The sequence below is a fragment of the Bidens hawaiensis genome, unplaced genomic scaffold (assembly GCF_021521415.1).
Source record: "Bidens hawaiensis isolate Kalapana, Puna unplaced genomic scaffold, B.hawaiensis_p1.1 tig00003237_1, whole genome shotgun sequence".
NCBI lineage: Eukaryota > Viridiplantae > Streptophyta > Magnoliopsida > Asterales > Asteraceae > Bidens > Bidens hawaiensis.
Genome location: NW_027491176.1, coordinates 457,114 through 472,415, shown reverse-complemented (window position 1 = coordinate 472,415; position 15,302 = coordinate 457,114). Strand labels below are relative to the sequence as shown.

The following is a 15,302-nucleotide window of genomic DNA, read 5'->3' as shown; positions in this document are numbered from 1 at the left end:
TAGTCCCTCAAGGTCAATGCAATTTCCCGTGAAAGACATACTCTTAGGACACCAAAAGCTTTGTTGTCCTTATCACATTTTCCGTTTGTGGCGTTATTCGGGTCATTTAAATGTCCGTGTTATTTTAATAAATAAATAAATAAATAAAATGCTCCCGACTCTTATTTTTTTTCTTTAAGTTTTCATTGCTTTAATTTCGGGACGAAATTTTTAAAAGTAGTGAATGCTGTAACATTCCGTTGTTTTTCGTTCTTTTCATATTGTAATCGTGACCCAACCTGATCCATACCCGGGATCGTATTTGGAAAATTTTCAATAAAATCTCACATTTTGTTTAAGATTTAATCTTTATTTATTTATGTATTTATAAAATTATCTATTTAATTATATATAATTATTACTAATATGCACAACAAGTCCCTTAACTTAGCCTTAACCATTTCTGCACCCCCACCTATAGACAAGGGACCAAAATGCAATTAACTTTCAAATCTTCCCTCATCTCCCTTCTTCTTCACGAACCAGCCGAACCCCCCCCCCCCCCCCCCGCCAAATCTTGATCCGTAATTAACAGTATTAGACCCGTAATTGACACCACCAAATCGCTCTTACCTAAAATAGACTCCTACCGACACTCCTCCTATGGAAAAAAACGATTAACTGACAACTAATAACCCCTAATCGCGACCCTAACGAACCGCGGCCTAAACTCGTCCCTAATCCCTATATATACTCATCTAAAATTCAATAAAACTCGCACTCACACTCCTCTTAGCATCGCGAATCCAAACCCTATATCAATTGCAAGTTTCTGAGCCATCTACACCCCGTTATTGATCGAGCTTGAGCTGAACCGATGTATCCCTTGTTCTTCCTCAAACGTACCCATAACAGGTAATTAAATTATGTATTTGAGGCTTTTTTATGTGCAGATCATTATCCCCATCTCAATTTGTGTTCATTATCGCGTCTTCAATCGAATTGGGTTCTAGGTTTTGTTAGTGTATTGGGTTTGATCTTGATATATGGTTATGTATTATCATTCTTGTTTCCCTACACAAGTTAGACACCATCCCATTTGGCTGGTGCACCCGTGTTCAAGATCAAACCAGCCTGGGGCGCGGGTTCGAATCCCCCAGGCCCGGTTTTGGTTTTTTATTTCTTTAAAAATCATTTTTTTTACAAGTTTTGGTTACTATTATACATATACATCATTAGTTCAACTTGTTCTAATAAACTGGATCTCGGTTATTGCCATTTTTTTATGTAATTACAACTCATAACTTTTTATAAACATCCTTTTATATATAAACCTATTACAATAATAAAATCTTTTACTATTCTCTCTTAACGAACTAAACTATATTCTCGTATGATTTTTTTTTCTCATATATATAAAAAAATCCGATTAGATAATGTTATTCTTATTTGTGACCCAACGTAAGATTTAATAATAATTATAATGATAATAATAATACTAATAATGATAATAATAATAATAATAATAACAATGATAGTAATAGTTTAAACCCTAAATGACTCCAAAATCCTTTTAAACCGATTTGTAACCGTTATGTCGTGTCATTTTATTTTATTGGTTATACCCTCTAATTTATATTACTTACAAATTTATGATAACTAAACTAATAACAACTTTTGTTTTTTTATCAAAGAATGTATTTAAACCATATCAATTCCCAAATACGTCATGCGCCTTGTTATTATTTCACTAATCTTATTTAGTTAGTATTAATATCAACTAGGAACTTTTGTTGACATAACCCGAAGAGCTCGCCGCTTTTATCTTAAATTTTCTTTTATCGCCATCTCATTCTCATCAATCCCACACTCTAAGGTGAGTTTACATATCCCCCCTTTTCATCTTTTAAATTTTGGGGGTGGCATGTATACCCATTTAAATTACTTTTTTACTTCCATATTTATTCAAAACACAATTCTAAGTATATGTTTATGTGTGATTATTGCATGCTCTATGATAATGCTCTATGTGCTTAATTGTTAATTTATGTTTGGTGGTTGGTATCTCATCGTCATCTATCCTCATATAGTATGATCATACATTTACCCAAGTACTTTGATTTCATATCAATAAAAACGGGTCCACGTCGATTTAGTTGTTTACATTTTCATAAGAATTGTGATTTATATATATATATATATAACTAAAACTTATGTATTCTCACTAACATTCGTGTTGACAAACTCTATTTTCATACATGTTGCAGGTATAAGTAGTTGATTTTATTTAAGATTAAAGACAATAGTTTGACCTTAGAATATCTATTCATATTACACAAAAGAACGATTTATTTGATTTAATAATTGTAATTGTGTACTTGATTTAATGTTAATGAAATTAAATAATAATTGCCACATGAATTAGTGTATTTTGAGCTACTGTCCAATCAATACGTTACGCCCCGACATGTTCCACCGCCTTTGATCAGGGTGTGACAATCATTTTTGGAGGTTTTGTTGTAGTCCTAGCTTCATTCTCAAACATCACACAACTTGTCACAGCTTCATTACTTGCAGTGGTGTTAGGAGTGGCCATTGCTTAACAACTCTAAGATATCACACACTGGAACAGAATCTGCTTAAAATCACAAGTCCCTTGTATTCTAATACCCTATTCGAATGGAGGTTTGAATATGAGTTTGAATGTAATATGATTGAACAAAGTAGTCTAATGAACTAGTATCTTTGTCAATTTGTTAAGGTAAATGTGTTCGAATAAGGATGTATTCGAATAGAATAATGTATTCGAATGCATATGTATTCGAATAGGTATTCTAATCGATTGAATACTTGATTCGAATAGATCAACAGATTTGATTAGAATGTCCTTGTTTAATTTGATTAAAGACTCGAATGTATGTATTCGAATATAATAGAATGAACTTGTATTCGTGAAGGGTATTGTATTCGAATGGTTTGAATAGAATGAACTTGTATTCGAATAGGCAAATGTATTCGAATGGTTTGAATAGAATGAACTTGTATTCGAATAGGCAAATGTATTCTAATGTTTTGAATAGAATGAACCTGTATTCGAATAGGTACATGTATTCTAATAGTTTGTAATTTTGGAAGGTCACCAAACCACTTTCTTGCCACCTTTTCAAACAATTCCTTATGCGTGTATATCACAACTTTTGAGTAAATCTTTTGTGGATCTACACTTAACCCAAAACATGCACTATAACAAACACCAACACTTAAAGATTAAACACCACATTAACATACTTTCACAAACTTTTAACATAAACTTTTTGAAGATCTTTAACTTGAACACTTTTAAAGAACTTATGAACCCGAAACCCACTTATTTTCTTGAAAATCCGTCTTTTCACACACACAAGAACAAAATCCAAGGTTGTGACCCAAGATCTACAACTAGTAGATCCCGAAAGCACTGATACCAATTGTAGGTCTCGTGATCGGATCAAACAACAAACAAACTAAGTACTAGTTGTCTTAGATCAACCTCTCAACTAGTTGGCGGAAACAACTAGCTAGGACCGAGATCTCGGATCTTGTGGTGGCTTAGGTTCGGCTCAGAATAGGGAAGAGGGAGAGAGCGTTTGTAGGTTTTTAAAAATATATTTGCAAAAGGTTGTTTAGTGTATGAGATACACACACAATATATAGTGTGTGTATTCTCATGCACTCTTTTATTAAAATCGGCCCAATGGGTTCTAAATACATTAGGCCTCAGGCCCAAACATTACAAACACAAAGTTAAACATACAACTAACAAACGTAAAATAACGAAATACAAAACGTAAGATTAATACTAGAATGGGCTTTACATGTAATCTTTGCCAAATCAATATAATTGGGAGCTTGAAAATGAATTTTTTGTCTTGCGTGTTTAACTTTGCTTATGATTTTCAATTCCTTGTGTGAATTGACTCAAGAGTGTTATGATTGATTCCACTAATCCTCTCATTTAATACAAACATAGTGTGTATGTGTGTTCTAACTTTTCAATCCGATCCTTCCATATATATGAACTAAAATACAACTATGTCTTAAACATACAATGGTTATGTATGGATCAATCATTTTTGGATACAGGTCTAAGGTTTACAGATGTAGCACTTGCCAAGTTATGCACCTTTGAAACATATATCATGTATTCTTAACATAAAGAATCATCAAACATTAGCATTTCTAAAAATAGCATTATAGATTTTATGAAATAAGCTAGTTTGTGCCTATAATAACAACGATGTTTCAAAAACACACCGCTTGATAACGACGATTTCTCCAACTACGTGTCAAAATAGCACATCTTGGATTGAGATTTGCAAGGCAAGAAAAATGTCAAGACACTTACAACTTAGTGCAGCTACCCCATTGCATAATACATTAAAAAAACTCCAAATTCAAACACCATTTCAAAAAGAAATAACCCACCTTTATTGATCAAGTGTTAATAACATAAGTTCACATTTTTTTTAAGTAACAACAAAGACACAAAATAAGGTGAATAAACAATACCATGGAATATTGAGCATTTCTTTCATGCCCCCAGGTATATACATACATAGTTATATATCACCATAAAATCTAAAGCCTCGACGAAAATGTGTGCTTGAGTTCTCGTCGCAATATCTTTCCTGCTGCAGACTTTGGTATTTCGTTAATGAACTCCACTTTTTGCACTCTCTTGTAAGGTGCAACCTGATGCATCATTTAGCATTAAGCAAATGACCAAGATAGTAGCTCAGTTGTATTCTTTTACTTTAAAATCATCAAAAACACAAACCTGTTTGGCAACAAAGTTTATAACATCATATTGCGAAATTTTAGCTTTTGGTTTCTTAACAACGAATGCCATTGGAATTTCTCCTGCTTCTTCATCTAGTCTCCTGAACCACAAACCCAAAAGTTATGAGTGATACCGATCAATCATATGTTATACATTTCTTCGTTAATTCAGATCAATTTTCTATTTAGTATTCATCTAATTTTCACTTTGAGTTTCGCTTCTCTATCAATGTTACAGAAAAAAGAAATATGTAAAAATTGTATATATAACAATGCATGTGTATAACCAACTGCTCCATCATATATATATATATATATATATATATATATATATGCAAAAAAATGTTGTTTTAAGTAAAGCTTAATTATTAGGTCATGATTCACTTGAATAAAAGTGTTCATGCATTGTTGTGATAAATTTATGTCACTTGTGTTTTTCTAAATACTGAATAAATTGGTGCACTGAAATATTTTTGAATGTAAATTAAGAATAAATACGGATTTGTAAAACAAAGAAATAGTAATTAAGTAAGTTTGATGCTCAGTACGTACATCTCTTTGCTATATTAAACCAAGCAAGTTTTTGTATTCCAGTTTATGCAAAACTGATTTACTTTTTTATTTGTTAAATAATACCTTAAATTATTTTAGATAATAATAGTTCAATATTTAACGTAATTTATAAAAGACAATTATATTTTATTTGCATTTCATTCCCAAATTTGCAAAATATCTTGTTAATTATTTAGTTATTGTGTAATATAATATATTGTAATAGTTTTTATCCAAATATTTCATAATATTTTATGTGGTTTGGATGGTCTTACCCTATAACTACAGCATCATCTATATCTGGATGAGAAACCAAGACATCCTCCAAATCAGCAGGTGCAATCTGCACAATCCAGCTTTTGTAATTAGCACATGATCATGTCCAAGTTTGTTGTAACATTAGAGTGTTTATAATTAGTTTTATACTTCAGAAAAATATATTAAAACAAAAAAAACCGTTTTACCTGAAAACCTTTGTATTTTATAACGTCTTTTAGCCGGTCAACAATATACAAATACCCTTGGTGGTCAAAATAAACAATGTCTCCTGTATGCAGCCACCCATGCTTATCAATTGTTGAACATGAAGCCTCCACATTATTCAGATATTCTAGCAAAAGTCCACATATGAAACAAACTATCAAAATTAGTGGACTATTTAGACATGCATGCAAAATAGAAAATTATCTTTTAGGTTATGAAGATACAAAATATTCCAACAAATAATAAAAACTTAACATTATATTCAGTCTATATAAATACAATAAAGTATTTCTTCATAAATTTATTTTGGCATACCTTTCATAATGCCAGGTCCACGTAACCAAAGCTCTCCAGTTTTACCAGGAGGTGAACACAAACCAGTAACATTGTCTACAACTTTAGCTTGCATGTTTGGAGCTAGCAACCCTACTGATGTGTAATTCCTAATCTCTTTTGTGTTGAATCCTCGTGTTCCCACCGCAGTTGATTCGCTCAAACCATAACCCTTTACAGAAGTAAAGTTAGTAAATGATCATGGTTAAATAACTTTGAGGTCATCTATACACACATTTCTAACATCAAGTCCCACACCATGATCAAGCGGCCGACCGTATATTGGTCAAACAGCCATTTTGACCAATACTTTTCAAAGTTTGACGCCGTACTTTCAGAATGGCCATTCGAACATTTGTCAAACGGCTGTTTTTACCAAATATTTTTTTTATTTTAAGTTTGACTCCCTACTTTTGGAACGACCGTGGGATATTTGTCTACGGTCATGATATTTCTGAAAGGTTGATTATATAATTAATTTGAAAAGGTCGTCTGACTGTTTTGTGGACAACCGTTTGATGGTTTAAATCAGATATGGATGGTGTAGCTATATTATGATCCCGTAACTTTTAATGATTGTTTCAGAAAACCATGTGTTACCTGAATGAAATCGACATGTGGAAATGTTTGTGCAAACTCCTCTATGCATTTTGTGCTCAAAGGTGCGGCTCCACTTGACACTTGTTTTAAGCTCTTCAATCGACCACAATAAACACTCTTTCCTACTTTGATTAATGCTTTAAGCAATGGAGGTACTGCTGGGAAATGAGTGACACGATATTTATCGATAGCTCGTACCATCTCATTATGATCAAATTTGTTCATCACTACGATGGATGAGCCTAATGATAATATCCCTAAAGTGAAAAGTGTAAGGCCATAAATATGGAACATGGGAATAATAGCCAAATAAGTGTTTTCTTCGTTGTTGTTCCCATATTGTGAAGCTTCAAATCGAACGAATAGCTCAACCGCAGAAATCAAGTTTTTGTGTGTCAAGACTACACCCTTACTAGCACCCGTTGTGCCGGAAGAAAATAGGATAGCCGCAGTGTCGTCCTGGCTAATCTTTGGAGGTGGCATGGCTCTATGATTACTAGAAATTAGCTGGTGAAAACATGAGAAATCAACGATGTTTGGATTGTAGTTTGGGTTTTCTGGCACGCCAACGGAAGTGATCCCTAATGCACTTAATTCTTTAAGTCTACTAGACGAAGTGAAAGCAAGACTCACATTGCATTGGGTAGTTTGTTTTTTAATTTCTAAAACACTACTAAGAGGATTCATGGTGGTAACAACAGCACCAAGATACAAAACACCTAAGAACACAATATGGAAGTATACTGAATTTGGCAAAAGCAATAAGACAACATCACCTTTTTTAATTCCCATTTGGTGGTGAAGTCCACATGCCATGGATTTAACTAGTGGTTGTAGTTCTGAGTATGACAAGGTATACCCTGTCGAAGAATCTATGAAGGATGTTTTTCCATGGTGGTTTTGGGAAAATATGTGGGACACAACATCAACAAATGGGTTGGAAGGTAGGGTTCTTAGTGAGTGTTTGCTACTATATATTCCTGTTTCTAGGGAAAACCAGTGAGGAGAATCAATGAACTGATTTTGCTTATGTAAATGTTTAATGTTTGATATGTTTTGGCTGAAGAATTTTGCCATGATTGTTTCAAAGAGATGATCAAGGTTCCAAATTTGGTCGATTGCTTAGAGCTAGGCGGTGAGGTAGTTATATATAGTCCTTAAATAGCATGCCTGCATGTCTAATTATACATATATATATATATATAATATTTGTGGCATACTGGAAAAAACTGCTCACAAAGTCTGACGAATTAGGTTGACTGGTTGTCAACACTTGAATTATTTCAGGCATTCTGCTGTTCTAAATAGTTATTTTCTTATTTTGTTTATTAGAAAAAATAGTCAATTTTGGTGGTTAAGCAAAACCTGTGTAACGTGTTTTGGCATGTAGTGACAGCGCACGCAATACATACGTATGGTTACAGTTTAATCACTAAATTAAAAAAAAAAAGCATATTTAATTAGCAAATACAAAAATACTACCGACACTCATATAGCTTAATCATGATTAAAAACTTAAAATAATTTTATAAAATATTTATAGGTTGATCAATTCCGACGGTTAAGGTGCAAAATGATTATGATCTCCGTGAGTTGACTAGTTATAGAATTAGGTTGGATAATCCATTAAACCCAAAGGGTTGTCAATTTGGAAGTAAGTGTTGTCTCAATAATTTCTTTTTTATTAAAATAATGTCGACTCCATTAAATATAGTTAATCAATGGTCGGACACTAGGACTATATGGTATACCGTCTGCATGCAAGAGATTTATTTAGAACAACATTTTTGAAAATTGAAGTTTTGTTTTTAGAATCAAATTATTTAGAACAACATTTTTGAAAATTGAAGTTTTGTTTTTAGAATCAAATTATATAGCCCAGATGGCTTTCTTTTGGCACGTTTCTTAAATTATGGTTGAATATAGTTTTATCACTCTATGTAGGAAAAAAAGTAATCAGATGAGAATCATCAATCAATCATGCTCAGTAAAGTCCTACCAACAGCAAAGCTATAAGTAGGGTCTGAGGTGGTCAAGACTCAAGAGTATCTTTGCTACATGTTTGCTTGAATGTTTTTATTACCCTTGTTGATATTAAACGTGGAATTATTATTTTTTCTACTATATATAATATATCTCGCACGACTCTTAATAAATTTAGGAACCGCACCCATGGAATTTTCCCCATGAGAGGCCGTGCCGCAGAGCTTCGTAGGTGGTGATCAGGCAAGTGTTGCAGGAGATGCATGTTGAAAGAGTAACTATGGAAGAAGAAGGCATTTGAATCAAGTTTTCATTTGTCTTGTTTGATTTTGATAGTGACCTTCTTGGCATATAATAAAGTTAATTTGCACAGCATAATAGAAGTGTGCAGAAAAACAAAATTAGAATCGCATGTCACTTTTGAATTAATTAGAATCACATGACCTTTCATTACTTTGTGTGTCGAGGATTTCTTTTCTGTGCCACTCTTTTACTAATATATTATACTATCGCATTTTGCAAATTTGATGATGTGTCAGAACACCTTTCGTTGCTAATTAGGATGATAAGTTGGGATTTTTCGTCCTTTTCATTTGATACTTATTTGAATAACTATATACTTTTGATTTTGTTTTGTTTGCTTTAATTCCATATGTTTCATTTTGAATTGATGTGACCCGTTCAATTTTTAGTTTGATATAATTACATGTATAGCGGAGGGGTTACGTTAAGTGACGATATTTGACACGTGACACAATGTAGGCAGGAGAAAACTTGAGAACTAAATGAATGAACCATAATAAAGCATATTATTATTTATTTAAAATTAGTTTGAGTTCCGTGTATTATACGAGTAGTTCTTGAAAATATAATATTTAATAAATAATCATTATACAAGAAAACAATAAATCCGTTAAACACTATTAATACAGTTGTTATACAATAGTAATTAAAACAATTTTAAAGTAAAAGACAATTATAAATATTAAATGTTTGAAAAAAAAAAGTTAATATTATATTAACAAATTTTAAAAATGGTAATTATTATTTTACTATTATAAATTTATTAAAAAGGGTGAAATTTAATGTATGAGTGACAAGTGACAAAATTTATAACCTTTTATTTAAGAGTATAAATAAAGGGGTTTTTTACATACATAATATGGTGTTTCCAAATGTGTTTTTTTTCTCATTTTGCTGTCTCTTTTTTGTTATTTTACTAGGTTATTGACCCGTGTACGACACGGGTGAAAATATAGAAATTTTGAAGTACACACATATACAATTTGAAAGGAAAACATATTTTTGAATATGCTTTTTGAGATGGTAATATAATTTATAATTACAATTCATATTCATATGGAAACAAAGCTATTAAAAACATAAATTTACCAAAAAGTAAGTTTTATAGTACGATGCTTACAAACATAACTGAAAACTTAAAAACATAAAGTTCATAAAATATTAAAAGTTTTCTTATAAAACATATTTGTTATTTTGTTTGTAGCTATACCTTGTTGTCCAAAATAAGCATTTTAACACCGTAGTTACTCTTCACTCTTGATCAAGCTATATACAGTTGACCATGTGTAAAAACCGGGTCTCTCAAGTATATCTTAATCTTGTGGGAGACTGGGTTTTACTTTTGTTAATAGTAATTGCAAAACAAACTATAACGTGAAACTGTCTTCTTTTTAACTTGTTCTTCTTGATCTCTTCAATCTTCACTAAGGGTTATTGGAGCAAACAAAGTATACTCTTGTACTATAACTTGCTCGAGATTGAACTTTGCTTGGAGAAATACTTAGAATAAATCCACTTACTTCTCACAGGCAAACTTGAGATCCTCATTTGTTTTATCTTTGCTCGACCCACCAAGCTTACTTGTAAACCTGGTTTATGCTCAGAAAATCAAGTGTTTGCTTGTGTGAAAACTGTACTCGATAGAATACCAATCTTGCTTGACTAAGTGTAGCTTGCTCGAAGCTTGACACTTAGAAAACTTCAAGAAGATAATCTTACTCGCATAATATAATTTGCTCGGGATAGTGAAAACTTTGCTCGAAGTGCCTGAATTTGCTCAAGTTCCATACTTAGCTATTATTGAGGAGGTTGAGACGATTCCAGCTTTTTCTTATCAATTTTATTGACCCAACAAAAAGGTAAAAAAGTATATAAATTAATGATATGATTTCTATCTGAATAACAAATTGGATTAAACCAAAAATACATCAAAACACGCGGATATAAAATAATATACTTCAACTCTTTTATTATTAAATCAAATCGGCACATAACACTGAATACATAAACCAACCATTTAATTTTAACTCTAAGCTTTATCTTCGAGGCCCATAATTCAATTCACCTTTTGTACTTCTCGGTTGTCCAAACTAAACCGATGTATCTAGTGAAATCGATATTATATCCTTTAACTTATGTGGACATAAATTACGCTAAGTGCATAAAAAGTTTTATTAAGTGTTGGACAAAAACCATTATAGGTCAATCCAACCCGTGCCAAAATGTACCTGTATTTGGATAGTTACTCAACCTATTTTGGATCGTAACTTTATTAAAACAACCTATCAACCCCTACATTAACATTTTGAACAAAATATGCAAAGATTAAAAAAAACATTAATCAGGTTATAATTATTTAGTTAAAAACACAACCATATCAATTACTACCTCTCAAAGATCAAGCATCCCTATCGACTTTATTATGAAATAGATAAAAACATTTCATCTCTAACAAATTATGTTTTAAATCTAAACGTTCCATTGACTAAACCAACCATATTATTGAAGTGAAAGATCCAAACCGACCAAATTTCTAGAGTTACCAAAAGTAACGATAAAGGTTCGAACTTCCATACGGGCCAATTCAACACCGAACTTTTGAGGGTCAACATGCCCGCCCCTATAGACAACAGGCCCATTATTCTTTGACCATTCTATTTTCAACACACATATATATTTTCTTTGCCATTTCTTCTCTTTATAGATTAGAAGATTAGTATTTATTTTATATACTTTGAATATCGTAAATATTTAAATTCGTAATATCATGAACCCGTCTAACACAAAGTAGATTATGGTATAGAGAATGTCATATTTTACATTCTTCTTGGCTAATATCTTCTTCAACTTGACGCATGCCAATATGCCATGACTGATATATCCTTGTCCTCTCCTATCCAAAACCAGAAAACAAAATAAAATAAGATACGAAAGAAAAACCCGTTGAATTAAATATTTATTGTTAAAATGATAAAATCAGAGTATTAGTATTATGAATTAACAAAAAATAGATTATGATGTAGAGAATGTCATATTTTACCTTCCTCTTGGCAAATATCATCTTCAACTTGACTCGTGTTGTGACTGATATATCTTTGTCCTCTTCTATCAAAAACCAGTAAAAAACAAAATAAAATATGAAAGAAAAACCCGTTGAATGACATATTGAGCTTTAAAATCACCGTATCCTGAACCAGTCTAAACAAAAAGTCGAATATGGTGTAGATAATGCCATATTTTACCTTCCTTTAGGCAAATATCGTCTTCAACTTGGCACGTGCTATGATTGATATATCCTTGACCTCTATTTCTAAAACCAGAAGGAAAAAAACAAAATAAAATATGAAAGGAAAACCTGACCGGTCATTTTGCCATATATGTTACGCATGAATACACATATGTGATTAACATCGTTTTCCTGTGATTCAAATCCAACGTTCAGTAGAGTTCTTTACAGTCCCTTCCTTTTTTCAAAATTTTATATATTAGTGAAACGATACTGAAAACATACCTTGATACGATGTGGAAGATGTGAGTCTTAGACCCAAATATATACAATTAATCGATAGTGAGACATGGGATAGATGAGTATTTTAGAACACATAAACAAAAATAGAATTCATTTAAAAGTTTTTAATTGCAATTCAAACAACTGTAATTGTATTAACATCATTTGTAAAAAAAGGGAAAGGTTGCGAGATTAAAGGCATAACACAAGACAAGTTTTAAAAATAACTGTATATTTTGAATTTTATACATAAAATAAGAAATGTCAAACCAAAATTTAGTAAGTTACTGTCTATATAATAAAAGTTCTAATTTAATAAGTAATATTTGGTTGTTTCCAAATATATAAAGCCAAGTGAGTGTCTAAATTTTTAAAAACTATTCAAAGCTAGGTCTATTTGTTATACGTAGATACAAGTAATTGAAATTTAAAATAACAACTTTAATGTTGGTATTATAGTATTTGTTAATCTTAATGTTCATATAACATATAATAACTATTGAACACAAATAGATGCATAATTAATATATCGTCATGTTTGGTATCTTCAATATATTATTTAAAATATAATCAAAATGATAAAATCATAAGACCTGTAAACATTAAAACCAACTTTATTTACCCTCCTAAGTCCTAACTACCGATCTTAGCGTCGATCACGCTTATTTAGCCAAACTCCGGTGTCGATTATATTTGCAGGATCTAATGAAATCATCATAGGATCAATGTAAAATAATGGCCGATTGAAAGTGGGATTTGGGTGATTAGGTTAAAAGGAATTGAATATATCAAGGAAACCAGGTATAGAAGTTGAAACAATTGAATATTGGAAAGCTGGTTTTGAAACTTAAAGTTAAATGCTTACATTAATTATTAGTAACTCAATTTCTTTTTTATTTATTTAATTGTTAAGAAAATTAGAGAAGTGTAAGATATATTTGGAAAAAAAGGTAATGGACCAATAGAGAATGGGCATGTGGAGGCAATCTCATTTGTTTTAATAGTATAGTAGGATTATGTTTTTGTCTTTTTGTTGTCTTTTCTTTTATTTATTTTCTTTTGTTTGTTTTGTTTTTTTGTTATTCGGGTGTAACCATTTTTTGATCGGTTTTGGAAAGTGACAATAAAATAGCAATTTTAAAATTAAAAAACGAACAAAATAAAAGGAATGAAATTTATATAAAAATAATTAGGATATAACGACTTATGTTTGTTTTCTCTTTTTGTATGTCAGGTGTATCCAATTTTTGATCGGTTTTAAAGTAATAACGAAACAAAAATTTTAAAATTGAAAACGAACAAAATAAGCATAACGCGTAACCAAATTTATAAAATAATAATAATTAATACATTACGAGTTCGAAGAAAAAACCAAACGAGTTCGGGAAAAAGAAATAGCATACAAAAAAAAAATCTAAAATGCAGCACCACCCGCGTCGTCATCGCTCCCCTCCTCGTCGAAACGTGGCGCTGGTGCTGTGTACTGGGCTCCATGCTGTTAGGCATACATATACCCAACCATCCAGGCCATCTGACCGCATATCTGTGACACGTCACGCTCTAGTCTCTGTAGCCGGGAGTCAGTGGCCGCATCCAAACGCACGGCGTGATATATACGCGAAACGTGTCGCGGGTACTGATGCGGTGGATGTTATGAACGCTATAAATTAACGTTAATAAGACGAAGATACAAAAAAAATTAAACGATAAAATAGAACGTACCTGATCAACTCAACGTACGGGGGAGCATGCAGATCAATGACCATGTGATACCAGCCGTTAATGTCCCGAACGATGCGCATGCCCTGTGCCGGTGAACGGTCCAGCTCTCGCGGCATAATCGACGGCTGAATGGGTAGGTCATCCAGTCGGTCCCCGTAGCCCAAAGAAATCGCAATCCGCGTAACGAACGTGCCACCGACCAATGACCCGCGGCCCTGCCTGTGCCAGTAAATGGCGAAGTAGTCGCCGAAAGCGCGAGCTAGGTTGCAGTGTCTCCCCGTAAGCAGGCATTGCAAAAAAAAAAAAACAGGTCACGGAAGTTGCAGTGATCTACCCCCTTGTGACGACCCTGTACGATCTGAGCGATAAGCCTGTGTAGGTACCTGTACAAAAATACAATAAAATATTATTATATTATATTGTATTGTATTGTATTATATTATATTATATTATATTATATTATATTATATTATATTATATTATATTATATTATATTATATTATATTATATTATATTATGTTATATTATATTATGTTATATTATATTATATTATGTTATGTTATGTTATGTTATGTTATGTTATGTTATGTTATATTATATTATATTATATTATATTATATTATATTATATTATATTATATTATATTATATTATATTATATTATATTATACAAACCTGTGCAACGGGTCCCTGATGCATGAGACTCGGTAGTCTGGGGTGTATTCTTCGCCGTCGGTAGGCCAAGGTTCATCGCTAATCGCCGTCCAAAAACGCCTCAACACGTCATCTGGTGTATCGTGTATGCTCTCCGTGTAAACAAGGTCGATTAAATCCTGAACTGTGTATAAGACGAGCGCCAAAGCAAACTCCTCCATCGATAGATAACGCTCCTTCCCAAACATACGGAACCGAACCTCCGCCAGACGGGTATCCGCACCATCAAGCATCATCTTGACTTGCGGCTCTTCATCCCGGCGTGGCCTGAAACAATATTTACACGTTCGTTAAATCAACTTTATAAG

General features: G+C 32.2%; 1 protein-coding gene across 1 annotated transcript; it reads right to left on the bottom strand.

Moving 5' to 3' along the window:
- Nucleotides 1-4,596: 4,596 nt before the first annotated feature.
- Nucleotides 4,597-7,842, bottom strand: LOC143622614 (4-coumarate--CoA ligase-like 6). Its single transcript, XM_077093708.1, has 6 exons — nt 6,766-7,842; nt 6,148-6,337; nt 5,814-5,959; nt 5,625-5,692; nt 4,796-4,898; nt 4,597-4,710 (listed from the first exon to the last, which is right to left on the bottom strand). Exons 1-6 carry the CDS (start codon nt 7,840-7,842, stop codon nt 4,597-4,599), a joined length of 1,698 nt encoding a protein of 565 aa, XP_076949823.1.
- Nucleotides 7,843-15,302: the final 7,460 nt, after the last annotated feature.